This window comes from Alligator mississippiensis, chromosome 11 (assembly GCF_030867095.1).
Source record: "Alligator mississippiensis isolate rAllMis1 chromosome 11, rAllMis1, whole genome shotgun sequence".
NCBI lineage: Eukaryota > Metazoa > Chordata > Crocodylia > Alligatoridae > Alligator > Alligator mississippiensis.
The window spans coordinates 4036408-4057429 of record NC_081834.1 but is presented as its reverse complement, the minus strand read 5'-3'; the positions used below and the strand labels follow the sequence as shown (position 1 = coordinate 4057429).

The 21022-nt window shown below is 44.6% G+C and overlaps 1 protein-coding gene across 6 annotated transcripts in view; it reads left to right on the top strand.

Annotated features, from left to right (window-relative positions):
• IQCH (IQ motif containing H) overlaps nt 1–21022 on the top strand; it is a 108610-nt gene that overhangs the window by 47279 nt on the left and 40309 nt on the right. For all 6 annotated transcript variants that reach the window (XR_002087018.2, XM_019477493.2, XM_019477491.2 and 3 more), the window contains 3 exons: nt 2255–2446; nt 19025–19145; nt 20184–20470. Coding sequence is in view for 5 of the 6 variants with exons in the window: in XM_019477493.2 (XP_019333038.2) it covers nt 2255–2446; nt 19025–19145; nt 20184–20470 (600 nt within the window). In the remaining variant the exon portion in view is untranslated. The remainder of the gene's footprint in view (nt 1–2254; nt 2447–19024; nt 19146–20183; nt 20471–21022) is intronic.

The window sequence follows — 21022 nt, the reverse complement described above, 5'->3', positions numbered from 1 at the left end:
CGAGCCTTCGCTGCCTGCCGCACAAAGGAAATCCAGGATAGCTCCCCTCTCTGTGCGGGAGTCCAGGAGATGTGAGGCCAAGGCATGGGGAGCAGAGGTGAGGGTAAAAGGAAACCCTGTGAAAGCATTAGGTTTTTGCCCCATTTGTGCGGCCCTGTTGGAGCTCTCTTTCCAGCCTAAAGGAGCTAGGTGCTTCCCTTTGCAGAGGTGGCTTTCAGTCCCCTTGTCCCTGCTCAAGGTAGCACTAATTCTCTCAAGTTTTCTCGCATGTCCTTGCAAACAACAACTGAAATGGTGACTAAAAGTGATGAGGCACTGATTTTGGGCACCTCCTCGACAGCCTCAGGGACTAGGCAGGGAGGTTTTGAGAGTGCAGTTTTGGACTAGGCACCTGAACTCCACCACAGCCCTATGCTAAGCTCCTGAGCCCTTTTGTTCATGGGTCTTTGAAACTGCAGCGTAACATCCTAAGAGACAGGATCGCTTGGAGGATTCTGCCCCTGAAAGGCAGCGCTCGGCCTGCTGCCCCCGCTTTCCCGGGGCTCAAACAACAGGTCAGCAAATGTAAGCATGTGCGTCTCTGAGCAAAAGACGAAGACAGGACTTCTGCAAGAGAAAGCGGTGTGCAACTACAGAAACTCAGCAGGAAACCTAACCAACAGAGAAGCACGAGGACCTACTTGTGACTTTCGAGCGGACTAGATTCCATCAGCGGTATGGGAGCCGCGGACTCCTTCGCCGAGTTTTCTTGCTTTTGACTCCACATGCTCACTTGAGCAGCACTGTTGTCCTTTCTTTTTTGACGGGATTTGGATCTGTTCTGGGGATAGCTTTTAGCTGCTTGTTGGATCCCAGAAGTAGATGCAGCATATCTTCAAGTGAATCCTTTTGCTTATGCTGTGGTTTTGCAATCCATCCAGCTGGTAGGAGAAGCATGTCCTATTTGTAGAAGACAATAATCAATAGCTTCTTGCTTTTTACTAATATAGCTTGTAAACCTGAGGACAGTGAGAATGTGATTATTCTTAGGCATTTTTGCTGGTTAGCAAGAGTCCTTTTACATCTCTTGTCTTTTTATTAATCACCATTTACCAGTCAAACGCACGCAGCCAAATAAAGACATTGCAATATCCATACCAGAGATAAAATAAACAGACATATGACCGATGATCTGAAAAATAATGGTGTGTTTGATTTATTATTAAATAATTCATTTATAAAAATCTCATACCTCTAGCCCATACTTGTGATCTATGTTGCAATTTTTCCCAAGTTCTCCTTTTTCTGTTTGCTTCTATGAAATATTGACATCTTAGGTTAAATAATCAAAGAAAGGTGACACTATGTTAAAGCACAGTTCAATTTTCACTTAAAGATAGCACATAATTCTTTCCATTGGTACAGTCTTTACAATATTATTGATCCTTTTCATTACTGTAGGGGAGTCATCAACAGAAACCCATTTATAGGTTCTCAAAAGCAACAAATAATAGGATTTGGAGCAAACAGATAATAATTCTATTTGTGGTCGAAGACCAAAAAATATATATATATAACAAGGAGACCAAAAAAATTACCACGTGAAAAAACCTCCTAGTCAATGCTGCAGAAGATCTATATAACGCTGTTACAGGGTCCAATGGCATTTACAGTTTCTAAACGGCTAATTATATTCCATTCCACCTCACTAAAGGGTAGTTTAAAAATAAAGCCATGTAAATCTGGGTATGAATATAGATAAATAATCAGCAGTGCTTTTATAAAGCCTGTCTGGTAATTCCTTCATAAATTCATAACCCTGCGATACAAGGAGAGTGTTGTCTGTTTTGACTGGTATTAAAAACCGATTGTAGCAAGGTTGTTTTTAAGATGTCAAAAATACTCTCGCTCTGGCACCGTCCACCTTCCTGAGCCATGTGCTGAGGTGTGCTCAACATCCCAAGCCGAAGGTGCCCACGTGGCACTGAGCAACCCTCTGCACCAACGTGCCACATCGCCCTTAGTGTGGCTCCGCGTGGGAGCCAGAGTCTCTCTGTGGTACCACGTGCAGGATCAGGGACATAGATCCCTCAGCAAAGAGTCTGGGCGAGGGCTGAGTAAGTACCCAAGCTTGCAAATAACAGCCCAGCTCTCTAGAAACTATGATTATAAAATGAACGGATAAATTAAAGTTGAAGATGTCAGAGTGTGCGTTTTAGCACAGTGATTCTGGAAGCCTTTCATTTTTATCTTTGTGCCACTGCTTGATCCGTAGATGCTTGACGTTCTGAGTCAGCTGGTCATCGATAACATGGAAATACGGCGCTGGCTGTTTAAAGTGGACAGTGAACTTGGCGGAAATGGTACCGCCTATTGTGATGTTACCTCCCACCTGAAATGCTACCCCTGGGTCCAGAAGGAGCGTCGTAGATATGCTGCAGAGGTGTGGACCAAGAAATGGGCGCACGTAAGTTATTGAGACGTCGGGAATCTGATCGTTGACGGCAGGTTTGCATTAAGGTTCGCTGCATCTGTAGGCAGGGCACAAAGGGCAGCACGCTGCAGGGCGGCCCTGGGATTTTTGCTCCCGGGGGAAAGTTGTGTTCACAGTAGCGCCCAGCGGAGTCCTGCAGGCAGGGGCTAAGGCAGGATTTGCTCCATCTGTCAGCCCCCAGCTCCTGTGCACAGGCCCACGTCCAGAACTCGGTCTCTGGCTTGCGGTGGCTGCTTAGAGAACTGCTTTGTCGCACAGCAAACTCTTCACCTGGAGTGCCCGTGCTGAAGCTTATGTTGGAGGGAGATGGCATTGTAAAATTGAACATGGTAAATTCAGATGCTTTCTGACTTTGATTTAAAGGAAAAAGCAAGTGAAATGCATGGACAGTAGAAATGAATGTATACCTAACTACAATGATGTGGGTGTCGTGTAGAGGAAAGGGTGTAGTGTGCATCTCAAAATACCTGGCTCTTTCCATCCATGGATTTCAGAACGCTTTCCCAAGGAGGTCAGTCCTGAGTCCATTTTACAGAGGAGGAGCTGAGGCACAGTGACCCAGCAGTGCAGAGGGTTAAGCCAAACAGTGCTATTTATGTACGTCATTTATAAATAAGGTTTCCCAAGTCCCCATAAGTGAAGAGCCGGCCTCCTTATTGCCTGAGTGTCACACACCCCTTGTAAAGCTTCTCTAGCTGGACAGTCACTAGGCTCCTATGTTTGGGTTCCAACATTCACGACTCGTGTGCTCTTAAGCCTTCCTGGGCCCTCCGTGCACACTCCTGCATGCACAAGCGCTCTCTTCCTTACTGGGCCATGTTTCGCTTGTGGCGCAGTGCTCCTCCCCAACACCCCAGTTGTTCGATCAGAGCCATTCGCAGCTGGACCCTTGTGGGCACTCGGGGTTTACAGTTTGTCTCTCCAGGGACATGCGAGAGCTCAAGCAAAGAGATAACCAGGCGTTAGCAGGGTTCCAAAAATCAATCGCTCTTCACTTTATCCAGCTCCAGGAAATACACAGCTGTAGACAAACCACACGTGCCTGCAAGCTTTCCTCTGCCTCGTTTTCTGCACCCTTCTCTCATGGCCTTTGAGCTTAGGGCAAAATCCTCGGAGGAATCCAGGAGTGCAGCCTCCTGCCCCAGGCTTTCCTGCACATCACAAGTTACCTCTTTCTCTGTCTCCTCTTCCCGTTAAGCCAGGTTTTTAATTCCTCAACTGATCTTGTGACCAGCTGGATCCCTTTGACACAAAAACCTGCCTTTCTGTTCTTTTCCTCAATCCAAGCCACGTGCATGTCTCCATGGCATGATGCAGTGCCCTGCAGAGGGAGCTGAGCTAGCACTGAGCCAGCACGCTTGGCTACCAGAGGTACTCGAGTGCTACAGCCACTTTCACACAGCTTTCCATCAAGCCTCCTTCCCCTGGCTGAGAAGTGGCCTGTACCGGTCAAGATGGAGCAGTGTGCTCATACTGCTTCGGGAACCCAAGCTAGATTGCTCAGAACTAGCTTGGGTGTCTCAGCGTGGCTGTAGCTGGTGCTGGATAGGTATACTCATGAGTCCCCTCTAGTTTCAGCTCTCCTGTTGGGGGTCATCCCACTGTCCCAGCCCTCTTTCTTCAGACAGCTTGGCTGGACTGCTTTACCTAGACTTCAACCATCCCATTTTTCCGCCACTTGTATGGCAACATCCTCCTTGGCAAAACTGCTGGGTGGCAAAACTGCTTCAGCTTTAACCCTGGATGAAGCAGTATTAAAGTTGGAGTGGTTTTGCTATCTTTGTTTTGTTCTCAGATTGTCCTCAAGTAACAATGAGAACATAACATCCGCTGCCCTTTTGAAACAGCTCCCAATGTACGTGTGTCCACACACAAAGTGATGTGATTGTTACAGCCATGCAGTACTCCCCTCCGTGCCTGCTGGTCTGCATAGAGATGTATTCTTTACAAATAGCTGAACTGAAATCCTTGAACTAGGTTCATCAGTTTGAATTGGAGTATTTTTATTTAAATAACTGTTGCTGTTTGTGTGTTTAATTTCAAGAAGGGTTGGATAGTTAAGTGCAGGTTGGCAAATGCATTCTTAATGCATGTCCATTAAAGTCGGCAGAGTTTCATCAGGAAAGAATTTGGCCCTGCATCCTAGTTTACATCAATAATGGCCTTTTTTTAATTCAATTGCAGATAGCTGGAAAGTTTTTTCAGCACGTTATTGGATGGTGTATTGTTATTGTAAATTGTGCTTCATAATCTGAAGCTTTCCACAGACATTAAGGGCTAAATCCCCACTCTGCTGAGACTCACTTGCTCTGCAAAAGCATGAGAAGTATAAAGCAGACCTAAAAGGTGGCCACTGGAGAATACTCCTGACATAAGACGTACCTCTGGTGGGCCGGGGTACGAGCATCTCAGTTCTACTACATCCAGTCCTCTCCTGGTATAAATTCCTTTGGGGCTGTATGCCATTCAGTGAAGGGGATGCTCCCCTTTTGCTTTGCCTCACCTCTGTTCCAGGTGGCTTGGGAACAGGGAGTTGTAACGGGTTTGTCCCTTTTCATTGCATTTAAGCAGAGTTTGCACGTAGCCAAGAAACACCCTTTAAAAGCCCCTAAAATGAACTATAAATGTTTACCAAAGGTTAATATATATATATATATATATATATATATATATATATATATATTATGGCATATATTATGGCATATATTTTGATAAAATGCCTTACAAGCCTGCCAGGTATACACCCAGGCCAGAATCTCAGCACAGTTCGGTGAAAGACCTAAACAGGCTGAGCATCGTCCACAGGATCACTGTCACGTGTTTCTGCCTTCTGAGCTACGCCCTGTTTTTTGTAAGAGCAGAGACCTTTTTTATATGTAATGAATTGCAGTCTCTATTGAAAAGCTGAGGATTAAAATTGTCCTTTGTTACCCAATCCCATTGTAATGATACACATTTAAACATCACAGCATTAGTTTATGAGCACAGGCATGTTTTAATGTCCTATTACAGTATGGAGACCTGTTTCTTTTGATAATGAAGACATTGTGTCATCGGCATAGGCTGCCACATACAAAACATATGCTGGCAGGTTATTAAAAAATTCAGCTTCTTGATGAAAGACTATCCTGCAGGCTAAGAGTACAGAAAAAAAGACTCTCCATTCTGGTGGAATTATTAGAAACGAGAATATGACTGTAAGCACTAAATTATGTTAATACTTACAAATAGCATCATTTGCATAGCAGTTTATGACACGATACCCAGACTTTTCTCATTGGTATGTAGTAGGCAACAGATTAAAAATAATGCAGTTTATGTGAGTTTGAACTGTGTGAGGATCTGTTCCATCGAAAACTGAGGGGGATTTGGGACTCCATTTCAAGCATAATGCTGGGAACCAAAAAATGAAAACCCATGACAAGATCATCAATTGAAGGAAGGGAGGGTCTGCATTATCAGAGGGGTCACTTGGTGTCCTCATCAGAACAAAGCGCGTGGCCTGCGTGGCGTGTCTCTGCCAGTTCCTCTTTGTTATGAGGCCCTGCTTGAAACCTCACAACCCAGGCCTCTGCACTAGGAGAAGTATCCCTCCAGCTCCAGCAAAGGCCCAGGGCAAGGAACATTGCATGGGAATACACCGCTACTGGTCCACGTGCTATAGCTGTGATGAAGCTGCCTCTGTACAACGCTGGGCGTTCTCCAAGAAGCTCTTCCAAAGGAGCAAGCTTATTGGCATGCACGCAGCCCTGCACTGCAGAAGCAGCATTTCGTCTGCGTTGGGATATATATGGTATGTGGGGAGCGGGCATGGCTGGCTTCACTGTGGCACGCTTGAGCCACATTGCACCTCCTTCGTTGGTGTAGGCATCCGAATGCTCTCAGATAGTTTTGAGACTCTTGCTCATATATATTATTGAACCTGTCATCGGGAAGGGCCTTCTGGGTCACAGAGTCCAGTCCCCTGCATTTGCAGGGAGTCATCTATTTATCCAGGGAATTCCCAGATCACCACTTTAGACTCTGAAGTCGCACCGAGAACATCTTGTACCATGCCAGAAGTAAAAGCAGGGGAGACCAGGGCACTGCCAATGCCCTGCTAGTGCAGTGATGAGGGGAGTATTTACTTAGCATACGCTCAGAAGATCCTAGGAAAACCACCATGACTCTCACTACAGAGAAGAGCAAAAGCTCTGAAGTCAGTGCCAGTCTGACATAGGGGAAGAGTTTCTTCCTGACACCGAATATGGTGATTTGGTATGAACCTGAACAGAAAAGCAAGACCCTCTGGGTTTCCAGTAGTGGCAGGCACATTGGGGTACCCCAGTCGAAAGCCTCCAGTCCTAGCTGTGGTGAATGTCCTAGTGCTTCTGGTAAAAGACCTAATATTCATGGGGGGAAAATTATTTCCCGGTCCCAAGTAATAACCAGCAAAAGCATGGGATTGCTAGGCAGCTTCCATACCAGAAGGAGTTTCCTTTCCTGTAAAGGGGTTTAAAAAAAAAATCACCATCCTTGAGTCGGCATCTTCTGTCTTAGTTACTTTTTTGATCAGCGGGGAAGTGAGCCTTTCAGTGCTTGCAAAGAAAACACGGTTGCTCTTTAAGTCCTAACATTTTCCCCTGATTTGAAATTCACTTCCTGTGCTGCTCCTGCTGTTACAGAGGCACCCTAGTAACCCCATAGCTAAGCTGACACCTGTTTTAAATTTAAAGTAGGTTTTAAATCCCCAGGAAATGAACACATCCCAAACCAGCCATGTCCGGTGTAACCCGGTGACTAGCATCAGTATTGCTATTCCCTGAACACTCTAAAATTAGTTCTTTGTCAGATTGCTGACTGGGGGTCTACATTTTATGACTGGCTTCACACGTTTGCAAGTGTTCGATGCGATGCGCAGCATCCATAACAAGCAAAACCAGTTATTCGTATTCCTCCTAATGCTTTTTTTTTCCACGGTGGAAGCTGGTGAAGAAGGCACCTCCAGCATGGGCTTCCTGCCGCAGAAGGAAGAGACAGGTGTTTGAGCGACAAGGACCGGAGTTGGCACCAGGAAGGAGCACTTAGAGCAGTTCATAGCACGGGGAAATGTTAGCGTTTCCCTCCGTTCCCAGCTGGCAGGGATGTCATGGCCCAGCGAAGGTGAATGCCACTGTCATTACCCAAAGCAGGAGCCAACAGAGTTTCTCCTGCTGAACCAGGCAGCACCTGGGACCTGTAACCTGAGAGAGCATGCTGACTGTCTTGGAAGTTGGCAGTCCACTAGGCTTTTCAAGACAACCACAGCAGAAACTGCAGCGCTGTAGATTTGGCCTGTTACAAAGCTGAGAGAGAAGAAAGAACAACAGCAGAATCTCCCAATGGCTGACGAAGGGCGTCTGTGCCCAAAAGCCTGCAAAAAACAGTTCCCCAACTATTTAGCTGGTCTAATAAAAGGTATTACATCTACCCAAAGAACCTCACCTGCCAAAGAAAAAAGGCGGCTTTCTCTAGATATGCGCTTATCTGATCTGATCGGCTCTCCCTCTCCTTGTCTAAACAGATCGCAGCGTTAGTTCATCGGGTTGAGTCTCTGGCTGCCGTATGGACAGAGCAGTGAGACAGCCTCATAGCTCCAAGGCGAGGTGGGAAGAAGGGTGTTCAGAGGCTGTCCATTCAAGATCCGCATAGACCAAGGAGCAGTCTCCCAAAAAATGCCTCTCTCGGGGTTGTGGGATGACAAGCGCACTCAAAATATCTAATGATTGCCATAGCATGGCTGATCACTCCTGGTTTCCCTTATTCCACCTCCACAGGGCTGGGGGCTTAAGCCATCAGCTCTCTCTAGGCAAGGAATCTGGGCCCTGGGATGCAGTCCTACAGGATCTGTCATGATTAATTTTATCCGGACCTCCTCATCTTCAGTGCCTGCAGTTCTTTTCCCTCCCCGAGCGCTGCCAGAGATGCCTGCTTGCTTGTTCCTCCAAAAGCCCCCGCTGAACTGAAGCAATAGAGTGTCTAATAAACTTTCCACCAGTCCTATGCAAGTTATACGGTCTATCTTAATAGCTAGCTAACATACTGGCATTCTTCAATTACCACACTGAAACTTCTCATCCATCACAGTGACCACAGGCATGAAGCAAGCTGAAAGGGCTAAAGGTTATAGGAAGCTATAAAAATGAGGGACGTCAGCTTGTGGTCAGAGAGAGGGGGGAAAGAAAGAGCTGCAAACACAAAAAGGATGGAGCAGGAAAAAAATACATAGTGGATATGGTGGCAGTAGAAAAAAAGGGATGTTCTCTTGGTAAGGCAGTTATGAATATGGGCACATTGCCGTACCAAAGCTGCTTTGCCCATCCGTTGGTTAAAGTAAGCTGTTTTATCCAGCACGGCCAGCGCATCGTGTTAAGTTCTGCAGTTTCTGAATCATTGGTTTTGACCAGACTAGATTTTTGCAAAAAAAAATGTCTTTAATTGCAAGCTTTTAGACGCAAACTCCTTTCTATATATGAACTTTATATAGAACTATATATATATATATATATATATATATATATATATATATATATATATATATATATGAAACTTTCATTTCTACCCAGGAGAACTTTTTGCAGTCTTTTCTCCGATGCCTGATGAAGGGTGTTTGCAGCCGAAAGCTTGCAATTAAAGAATTTTTTTTTTGCAAAAATCTAGTTGGTCTAAGAGAAGATATCACCTCTACCACAAGTCCTGAATGATTTTTCCTCTAGACCAATACAGCTGCAACCTGGATGCCTGGTTTTGACCAGATCACTGTAACATTGTCACTGCTTCGTTCTTTAGGTGGGCCTCTGGGGGCTGGGCACCTGGCTAAAATCAGCAGTTGGGGCTCCAAGCCTTTGGAAATGGCAGTAAAGCACAGAAAATCTAACTTTCAAACAGTGTCAAATTAGAGCAGTGTTTTAACACGGGTCGTAGGACTTAGGATTGATCACTATCAGAAAAAAAACAGAGTCTCTGATGCCAGAACCAAATGCTTACTGTTGCCTTAAATTTTAACATTATTGATCATGTTTCAAAATCCCCCTAAAATGTCATTAGATAAATTGAGAGAGAGTCTGAAAATCAAGAATAGTGATAAGGGGATTTTGAACTTTTTACACTAGGGTTATATGATATGCCATAAGTCAGTGCCACGAAATAGCCTCACACCCTCCTCTAGGGCCACTCCCACCCTCACTGCCTCCTGGATCTACTGCTCTGTTTTCTGCTTCCCACCCTGTGCTTTCTGCCTGATTTGCCTCTGCTTTCAGCTCCCTGCCTTATCTGCCATTCTGCTTCCCGGCCTCTCCCTGCTCTGCCGCGTGCCAGAGACAATGGCTGCCCTTGCCTCGGATGGCACCTGTGCTGCAGGTTAGGCCCCCCCCCGCTATAAGTAGTTAACTTGTACAGTTTCCATTATGGCCTTCTTGCTCATAGTAAAGAGTGAAAAGCAAGCAGCAGGTATCTATAGAGCCATTCAAAATATAACCATGCTACTGTCAAAACCTTGACTTCATTACCATGTTATCGTCAGCACACCGTGGTTTATAGCTATGCTCTGTTGTTCTCCCTTGCACACAGTAAAGCTGTTGAACCTTGACTCTCAGCTTCCTTGAAACCCATTCTACTTTTATCACAGTGGCTGTTAATCATATTCGTTAGCAGCATCCAAAATAGTTTGGTTCCAAAAATGGTACGGAGACTGCTGAGGTTCCAGTGGAAAACAAAGGCAACTGCGTTGTGCTTGGTAGCATATGCACCTAAGAGTTTGCTGAGAGCATTTTTTCCTGCTGATTTTATTGCATTCCCATGCAATTTTTGGCATGATCATTTTTCTAGCAGGAAGAGAGCCAGAAACACAGACAGTTACATAGAAAATCCATGTGTGAATTTCTGATAAGTGCGATAGGCTTTTCCATTTTCCCCTAGTATAACAAGGTGCGCGGTAGGATGGTAAAATTCCCACGACTAAAGAACAGATTCCTCTGAGCTGCAAACAGTGCCACGCCGCCTTGTTTCGCGGTGCAGCCGGCGCCCCATCAATAGACTATCCCGAGTAGCTTGCTTCCGTATTTTATCTGAGAGCCTTCTGCAGCGCTCTCATTCGGGCAGTCGTGATATTTGTGTAGCAGCCAGGGTTATGTTTCAGGTGATTCTTGAATCCCAAGTAAAGCAACAAAGCATGAGAATGGTATCCCTCGGTTCAATTAAAACTGCACTATCCATTTGTAGGACCCACAATAATCAGATATGCAAGCTGTTGGTTTGCGAGTCCTATTGATTTAATATGCTTCTAATCAGTACATAAAGCTATAGGCCTGCAGTGTTAATTTTTCATATGCTTACAAAGTACCCTTTGATTTTCTGTCACGCGTTAATTACAGCGTTTTGCCATTAAATAGGAAGCTTTGTGTAAACTAATTACTAGGTAATCATTGTCTACCTCAAGCGTGCTGTTTGTACCTTTTATTTTATTCTAAAAATGCACAGCTCTCGCAGTCTGGAACCACTATACCTTCCAGCCATTAGCTCTCACTAATTCATAGCATTATTGTGTTAAGATTGTAGGAGTTGTAATTGTTGTGGTATCAGTGCTGTTAATTACCGGAGTAAACAGTTGAAATGGTGCCAAGGTCTATTGTACAAGGCAGAGAAAAGGAGGTTTAAATGTTACTTCCACCATCTGGGGACTGGAGTAGAGGCAAATACTACAAAACAGCAGTGAGGCAATATCAGAACTCCAGCTCCAGGGTTTTAGGCCATATGGATCCAGAATATTTTGAATCAATTGAATTTAACTGCCAGTTTTTAGCAATAAGAGTGTGGAAGAAGAGGATAAAAGCAAGAGCAATAAAGGAATCTGAAAATCCGTTAATGTTATCACACGCAATAAAATGCCGGTTTGGATTATTTTAAAAATGTTTATTTTGCTAAAATCTAAAAAGTCGCACACGCGCAAAGCTAAGAGGGAAGGAAGTTTAACTGTTTGTCGCTTGTAAAACGCGGCGTAGCGCGTGTCAGACTGCACGGAAGGCCTCTCCGCAATACAGCTGTGCAGTTGATCTGGGAGTTGTTGGGATTTATAGAAGAACGTACAACGATTGCCCACACAATGGTTTTTGTTTTGGGGTGGGGTTTTTTCAGTCGCCCTTTTGGAGTTCACGAGACTCGTTTCCCTAGGGACACGAACAAAAGGGACGGCACAAGACAGCGAGCCAAGACGCTGAATTAAACATCTTAAAAAAAGAAAAACCTTGGAAAATTGAGTTTACTCGAGGAGGTGTGAATTGAGCACGTATTTTGTAGGAACAGGGAAAAAACCCCACACAGATGTTATTCTTCTCAAGGCCACGATTCTGCTGACACTTCCCATTAGGCCAGTTCAGCTTTCTATTAATCTCTGTTTCTTTTAAAAGAGACCTTTGTTTGGGAAAAGAAGAGCATAGAGCATTGTGTCCGCCACCGTGTAGAGGTGGATCTTTTGGGGGAAATAAGCCCTTTTCTTGAAAAAGCACGTGTTTTTCTTTGTGCGCAAAAAAAGTCGCCGCTTAGGTTGCTGTGGTTAAAAAACAAGCTACTGTATCCGATTGTCATTGTCACAATTAAATTACACTTGTGCTAAATCTAAGTCTGCGTGATTACTTTGATACCATCACCTTGCTTTCAAATTCCTCTTTTGGTAGCACAGGCTGGAGTATTTTTTTTTCTATGTTTAATTTCCCCACTAATATTGTTTTCCAAGGTGAAATCTATGAAAACAAGGCTCCGTGGCTTGCTGCTGCTCCTGGTTTTAAAGCATTCAGAGGAAATAGGAGTGATCTCTCTTTCTAAACAATCCCGGTTTATTTATTTTTTATTGGTCTGTTAGCAGATGTTGAAGTGGTTCAGGGCACAATGTAAACATGCGCTTTTAAATAGAGGCATTGTAAGGAGCAAAGTACACAATGAAGCCGAGGCAATTGGGGGGGGCGGGGGGGTTGGAGTCGGACAATGTTCTCTTTTTGTGCGCGTGTGCGCGTGTAGCTGAATTTAGAATTAAAAGAAGTGCTTGATCTTTATATATTGAAATCCTTGGCGTGCAGAGTGACAGCATGAGCCAGAAGAGAAAACCATGGCCCCATGTGGTGTGAAAAAAGGAACAGCAGTTTAAGTGCTGGAAAGTTGAAAGAGAACTAACCTCCTTGTTCGTGTAGTCAAGGAAAGTGGCTGTTTTGTGCTCTTGGATTGAAGCATAGCATATGTGCCTCAGTTTGACAAAAAGCCTCTTGAGTCAAAGCAACCCTAGCCCTGTGTGCTGATCCAAAGCGAAGGCCGCAGTAATGAGGGACGGGGCTCTCAGGAAGCAGTGAGTAGATAATACTACATAAGTAGCGAATTCTGTGCACTGTTTTTGCCATTCTACTTAATGCAAGTTGCAGCCACGGTGAATCGCATGCCATACAGCTGAAATGGGCCATTAGCTATCAGGGAAAATTGTCTTTGCTACTTTCAGCAGATGGAGCAAATATTTTACAAAGCAATTTTACATACAAAAAACATTTGTGTTACTTGGTAATGACGGCTGTTTTACATGACACTACCTTCTATCGGAACATATTTTTCCAGCTCGTGGAAGACAAAATTGGCACGTTTTAATTTTGAAATTTGCAGTAAACCATTAAATGTTTGGTCTTAAACCAGGTTTTAAACTTTAAGTAGGTATGGTAGGCAATGCATCACTTGCAAAACATTTCCACCCATATATTTTTTTGGCAGCCTTTCCAAAGGTTATTTGTTAGGGGGGTATGGATAGGGGGAGTGCATGCCTGCAGGGCTTAAAACAAGATGCAGCTCTGTGTCCATTGCAAACTAGAAAGTCCTTCAAATAAGTTAGACGGCAGTCAGGGCATAAGCATTGACTCGCCAAACAATTCCACGTTTGCCAAGGCTCCTAAGAAGATGAGAGCAAATAGGGGTAGGCATAAGATCCATCAGACAGCTGTGTAAATTGAAGTAGCTCTGTTGGCTACAGTACAGCGGGGCAGATCCTCAGGTGGTATAAATTGTCATAGCTCCATTAAAGAGGTGTAAATTCACTGCAGTGGAGCTCTGACAATTTAAGCAAGCCAAGGACCTGCCTGATAGTGTTCTTCTCTGGCCCGTTCAGCTTTACTTCTCTAGGGCTCCTTTTTCACTCTGTTTGCTTCCAAAGCCCAAATAGTTTCCTTTCACTCTGATTCCAGCTAAAAGCCCTAGGTTTTTTGCATGCACTCTGCTTTGCAGCCTCTTTCTGTCCCGCAGCCTCTTCTCTTGATCTCTTTTTAGGCTTATTTCCTCTTTCTCTTTATTTCTTTTCTCTCCGTTCTCTTCTCACAGCAGGCTTCTCTTTGTTCCCTCAACTGGATCTCCGATCTGTTCCAGCCAGACACCCCGTTTCCAGTCCTAGCATCATCTCTTGTTGCTATTGCTGTAACACAGCGGTGCAAAATTTCACTCGGTGAAGGTAAGGACTGTTTTATTGTAAAGACTGGGCAAACAGGCTTTGACTGCATTTGTAAAGCATTGCAACATTTTTTTTAAACAGGCAACATTAAATGTGAAGTGCCCCAAAATGTACATGTACTCCTTCTTGATAGCACCGTACAGATCTGAGTCCATCTGAGGCACTGTGAGCATCACAGAGAACCTGGGTAAATTTTGCTGCCAGAAAGACCGAGGATCCCTTTAAAGGCTTCAGTGACACTGGGTTTAGGCTTGGGTTGAAATGTTTGTGAAGTGTATTCTCCTCTTCCCTACTAAAATGTCATGTAATTGGGATTGTTGCCTCTGCGAGGCTTGCAATGAGGAACTTCCACTAAGGACTAGTGCTTAGGAGCATAACCCCCATAGACATCACTGAGAGTCGGGCACCTAACTGTCTGTGAGGAGCTGAGCCTTGTAAGGACGCTGGTAAATCGAGTTTGTTCCTAGCTGAGAGAGAATTAAAACAATGATTTAAAAAAAAAACCACAAAAAAACTTTCCTGGATTGCTTGGTTGTTTTAAAGACTCCTCTCCCCCCTTCTCCTTTCAAGGTGATTTTTCTCGGTTGTGATATGTGAAGGATGGTATTCCTAGGTTTGATAGAAATAGATACTCAGCTGTAGCACATAACATTTCACAGCCTGCTTCAGTGTTTGCATGTAAGGAGCAGGATTTGAGAGCTAGCAGGCTTTGGGTGGCTCAGAGATACTTCCTTTGGTCCCTGGCACGAGTCTTTAGGGAAATGAACATTAGCATCAAATTCTGCCAAAGGTGCAGTATGAAACAGGGTGTTCGACCAGTATCGGCTAAGAGCAGGTCAGCCATTGGCACCACTTCGTGCTATATCATGGTGTAAATCTCATCAAGTAGGACTCCAGAATATTATTGGTGATGATCAAGTCTTGCCAAAATTGGTCCTTTACAGGCTTCTTACCAGCTGCTTCATGAACAGGGAGGAAGGTGTATGTTGGGCAACAGTTAGATCAGCTGTATCAAGTGAGGACCGAGCGTCAGCCTGATTGCAGAAAGTCACTCAATGCATTCTTACTAAGGACACAGCGGGTGCAGTGCGTCTACACGTTCATTACTGCACATTAAGCTTAGTACCTCCAGTGTGAGGTGCTAGAAAAGAGCGCTTTAGCATTTGTTAATGCGCATTAACAAAAACGCGCTTTTTTTTTGTGATGCTTTAATGCGTGTTAAAATAGGCTAATGCACATTAAAGCGCATGTGTAGACACACCCAGTGTTGGAAAGAAGAGCCCAGTGATCCTTCTGTTTGCAAGGAAAAACTGACCCCTGGAAAGGGGAAACAGGTCATAAGCTTTGGGGCAGGTGTCTTCATGTTCCACATTGTTGCATTGGAGAAATTGAATCCAAGTCCAAGTATTGCACGCTCGTGATTTAGATTGGTATTTATGTGGATGTGGTCCCAATGTATTCTAAATTCCACTACATATATTCCTATCCCGCAGATCTGCTTTTGTATTTGCTTTTAAATTGCATAATACTGAAACTCATTAGATTTAAATGGTCAGGCTCAGTATGATGGAAGTATTGCTAACACAATAAAAAGAGCATACTGATTTGTAGATTAACCTCTCGATGGCATTAATCACTGCTAAGAAAATTTCTACCTGCAAAACTGTGTTTATATTAATTGTACAGGAAACCATTGGCTCTCATAATCTCTTGGGTTAGCTATATTTAAAAGCAAAACACAGGCCCCATTGAACCTAATTGGTCTCTGCTCCCTGTTCTGATGTATTAGCGGGCAGAGCTGTCTAAAACTTGCATTCCCTGGTACAATTTTGGCTTCAATGACTTTGGTTTTATACAGGCTGTAACTAAGTGTTTGACCACTGCTCTCAACCCTGACCTCAGGTTCTGGAATAGGAGGCTCTGTGAACCAGCTGCTGAATTATCATTGCTCTTTTTCACCCTCCAGTAGCACTAGGAAGAATTCCAGTTTGTGTGATAGATTTTTAAGCATTAAAGAGACAGGTTTGATTTCCTTTCACTTTATGGAAAGAAAAAGGATGATTTAACTTGGGAAATGTCACTGCAGACTCGTGGAAGAGTCATGCTCCTCTCATTTAGTCATACATTTGGAGCAATTACTTAAGTCAGGGGAATTAACCCAGCTTGATACTGGGGGAGTGACCTGACAGTCTGGTGAATGTGGTCTCATTTAGCATCTTATTCTGTCTGAACAGCCCCTAGTTTGGGTTCACGTTGATGGAGGATGGGGGGTCCGAGTCTTGCATGAGCAACACCATCCCTGGAAAGACATGGCTCACAGTAAGCCTGTGCAAAGTGGCTAGTACTGACTTTGGATTCGGATTCAGCCGTTTCGGGGGACAGTGATTTGATTCGGTGATTCGAATCACTGTCCCGAATTGATTCGGCTGAATCTGATTCAGAGATTTGGATGCAGTTGATTCGGCTGAAACTAGGCATTGGCCCCATCCCCAACCCGCTCTCCCAGCCTGCCCCATGCCTGCCCTGCCTGCCCCAGCTCCCGGCTTAAAAAAGAAAAGAAAAGCCCCAACTCACCAGCTTTTGCCCAGCAGGGGGCAATCCCCACTGCCCCACACTGTGTGGGGGTGCTCTGCCACGAGCCCCAGAAGCCCCGAGGCTGCTGCAGCAGCTGGTGAGTGGGGGCTTTTTTTTTTTTTTTAAGGGTCAGGAGCTGGGGCCAGGCAGGACAGCCATGGGGGGTGCTGGGGAAGCGGGCAGGGGTTGGGGGGCGCTCAGAGAGGCTGGGGGAGCAGGGAGGGGATGGGGCCTGGCAGGGGTCCCCCCATGGTCCCCTCCCCCTTCTCCAGCCCCCCTTGGGTCCAGCATCCTGCGGCAGTGAGCGGGGACTGCCCAAATCTCCAAAGCTCTCCGAATCTTTTCTGAATCAATTCGGAGAGCTTCAAATCAATTCCAGCCTTTTAATGGGTCTCCTGATTTGATTCGGATTCAGAGATTCGGCCGCCGAATGGGCCGAATCTCCTCCGAATCGAATCAGCACCTGAAGCTTCGCACAGCCCCAGCTCACAGATGTCCATCAGTGTCATCCTGGGACAGATTCTGCCATCCTTCCTCTGAACTGTACCCAGCTCCTTGTGATTTCCCATGTGCCTCTGGTTCTGGTCTTACTGATATTCTCTGTGTTTTGGTCACCTCTAGGTTTGCTTCCCCTGTGGTGATCTCTGGACCTTGAATCCATGTGGAATCTGAGGCTGTTACAAAATGCTGTAGTCTATTGATTGAGCATGGTCTCTTGTTGCGAGCATATTGTATTAGTGCTGTAGGACCTACGCTGGCTGTTGTTGACTTTCCTGGGTGGTACTTTTGACTGAATCTTGCTTGAGACTTGCCTGCTTGAGAGGGCATCACTTATGACAAGCAGTAAACCTGGGAGTTTGCAAGTACCTCATTTTAAGAAGCTGTCAGCAGAGCACTATCTGTTTAGGGCCCATTGGCTTTGAAACCTGTGTCCTCCACACTTACACAGTGGTCCAAAATAGGACAAAATTGTAACCTTTCCACTGCAAATCCCATGTGTGTGTGCTCAGGCTTTTGGAGAGGTGGGATCTGGATGAGTAATTCAGGGAAAGGTTCATGGCATCTTGCTATTTCAGGCGTACCATCTTGGATGTTTCTTGCTACGGACTTGCCATTTTGCTGCTAAATTTATTTATATATTGGCTAAAAGGCACTTTAAAGGTGTCACGGTGGCTTCTAGGACCAGCGATGAGTGCTTTCCCCTTTTCCTTTTAATGTCTGTATCTGTATTCATCCTCCTGACACCCGGTACAGTCGGGACATGCTGTTCTCTCCAGTTCGCAGAAGAAACTGAAATCACACGGGGAGCCTGGGTAGAGCTACAAACCTAGGTCTCCCCAAGAGCCCAAACTGGCACCCTAACCACTTGGCCAGCTTTCATCTAATGATAGAAAAATCACAATTTATAATAATAAATATCAGGTTTAAAACGGTTTCTCTTATACTGTGTGTTACGGGAAGAACAGGTGGCTTCCCCTCCGCCCCCCTCCAGAATTCATTGCTTGGTCGTGCCTGGTAGGAGCGCTTTCACATTCATCAGTCGTCGCAAGGTTTTCCTGTGCACCTTTAGAGCCCAGAACAAGATGTGGGCTCCGAGCATTGCCAAGATCAGCAGACAGTTGGGCTGCTTCTGGAGCATGGGATACTTCCAATTTCGAGAGGACATAAAGCAGAAGAAAAGAGACCCAGGGGAAGTGAGAGAATGCTTGTAAAGCAGCAAGAGAGAGGGGCCTGGGGCTTCAGAGTCAGGGTCCATGCACTTTACATGCTCGCTCACCTCTGGGACTCTCCTGAACAGCAAAGACAATGACGTTAGCTTCTGCCAGGCTATGTTTAATGGGCTTTGTGATAATGCTGTAAAGTTACTGGAACTGGGGAGCGAAACTGTTTTTTACATCCCATCATATGGCGAATCAAAGTCAACCAAAAATAGATCAAGTTATTTTTCTCACGAGCCGCGGAAGGCTGTAGGAGTATCTCTCTCTCCCCTTCTCTCTGAGTGGAGTCATGCTAAATGTTAAGGGGTCCCCTAAATTCATCCAAATTCATTGTTACTAAACAAAGCGTTTTGTTCAGAGTCTCTAGGACACTCAAAGTAAGGAGAGTTAGGGAGATTATGCCTGGAGAACGCAGCCATTTGAACCGATTCCATTTTCAAGCATAATCGTAGGAGTCATTGACTCTTGGTATCGATCGCTAAGTGATAGCCAAGCGCTGGTTGCTTGGAGTCGCCAGATCAAATCACTGAGAAGTGCAGTAGGAGAAGAGATATTGCAGTGAGGAAAAAAATCAGCCTTTGAGAGAAAAGAGTTTTGGATAGGAGGAAGGAGTAGTAAGGGGAAAAATTAAAAAAAGGCTTCCTGACTGTGGGTAAACAGTAACCACATTTTTTTTTTTGCCTGTTGGAGGCCTGGTTTTTAATCACCCCACAAGCAGTTTTCATTTCTGTAGTAAAATTGCTTGTGGTTCTATTTAATTTGTTTCTGCAGGAGCCAGCTTTGGTGAAGATCTCCCAGGAGCTGCCGGGCCTTTTAGCACAGCACGCACAGCCAGTCAATGAGAAACGATTCCCTACATGGGAAAAATTCCTCCAAACATTTCTTAGTCAAGGTAAATAAGACTGCAAAGTTGCTGTTAAGTGTTATAAGGAGTAATTATACCATATTGTATGCCAGGTTCTTGTTAATCTTGGACCTGCTTAAATATTTCTTTCCTTTAATTTCCTCATTTTGTTCATGTAAAAATAAAATATAGGCAGTATCATTCGTTTGTCCTACCCAAGTGTTTGTAATATTTGAGAGTACCTCTCCTGTACCAAACTGAGCACAGAAGACCCAACTCTTTTACTCTTGTATTGCTGTATTGGAGCTTATGGTGCACTTAATAACCTTCCTGCTGATCTCTTTTATTATGTGGATCTGTGGCACTCAAAATTTTAAAGTGCAGTTCAGCCCTGTTTGTTATTGGTCAGGATGAATAGCCCACCAGATCTGAAAGAAAGTTGCATATAGCGTTAGATGCCTAAACCACTTATGTCAGGCATGACCTGAAGAAGGAAACTTTTTGTGCTCAAAAGCTTATCTAACATCTCTCCCAACTATACAGTTAGTCCAATAAGAGAGAGCACCAAAAACAACCTTACTTGTTGCATATTTCCTGGACCATCATGGCTACAACAACACTCCAACATGTCTGGTGGAAGGCGCCCCACAGTTTTGTTAGATCTGATAAACTTCACAGATTTTGGTACTGTAGAGTCAAGGGTATATCGGTATCTCCACCTGAAAGTATTTCAGAAAAATAATACCAGATGTTGCAGTTGGGAATGGATTGAAAATTACTATTCTAGCTGGATCAAATGCAATATAATATGTGACTGTAAGACAGCCCCAAAACGCTGAATAATCCTGGGTATGCATTGCTAGTAAATAGTTTGCTTCTTGTTGTTCTTTAGAAGATATTCCCTTCATCTCCTAAGTGATGCAGTGGGAGCTACCACTGCAGTTCCTATTAAATTTATTTATTCAAGCACTATTTGCAGTGATGTTTGAACACAATAGGTGCCGGGTGGTTGAATTCTGTGAGACTCTGAAAATACTGGTTTATGAATTCTGTGATTAGTTTGACAGCAAATGCATTTCTCTCTAGGTGGCGTGATAGAAGCCTTTCCACCCTCCGAAAACGTCACCAACCTTACTGTGGATATGCTGATAGAGCCAATGGGAGAGATACGAATGGTTTCATCTGGAGACCAGATCCACGCTGATGGTCCCTTGCAGTCATCTGGCACCACTGTCCCACAGTGCTCTGTTGATCCAGCAGTTCTTAATTCACTGTGCTTAAAAATTGGAGAGGCTTGCAGATCTAGAGAGGTGCTTGGGTACTTCTCGATTGACTTTGTAACTTTCATCCATCCACAAACAATGGAGCAACAGGTGAGTCGGGCAGAAATAAATGACCCCTTTGTGTACGAGAACGATCGAGGAATGTGTGATGTTCCCACCAGGCTCTCCCAGATGACGCAGAAAAGCTAATGAGTGTTGCCCTTCTGGGAAATCCTGGTTTTAAGCGGTGAACCAGGTATGTGGAGGTAGGTAAAATATACAGTTCCTTTAGTGACAATGTAAAGATGAGGGTCTGTCCTAACTAATTATGGCAGGAAGCTTTTTCATCAAGTAATGACTCACATGTGTATTCATACCTAAGCAATGCATGTGAGGCATCCTTGCATGGGAGGAAACTAATATCTGAAACCAGTTCCAGAAAACCAAGTGTATTCTGATCATAATAAATGATGGTTTCGTGGCCAGAGCTGCAGGTGAGGAGACTTGGTCCCTATTTTCAGCTCTGTCACAGAAAGGCCACGTGACCTGGGGCCAAATCACTCGGCTTCTCTGCACTTTCATTTCTACCAGTAAAGTGGGACTGGTCGACCTGCAGAGACTTCTTGTGTGTGTTACTGCTTTAATATCTGTAAAGTGTTTTGA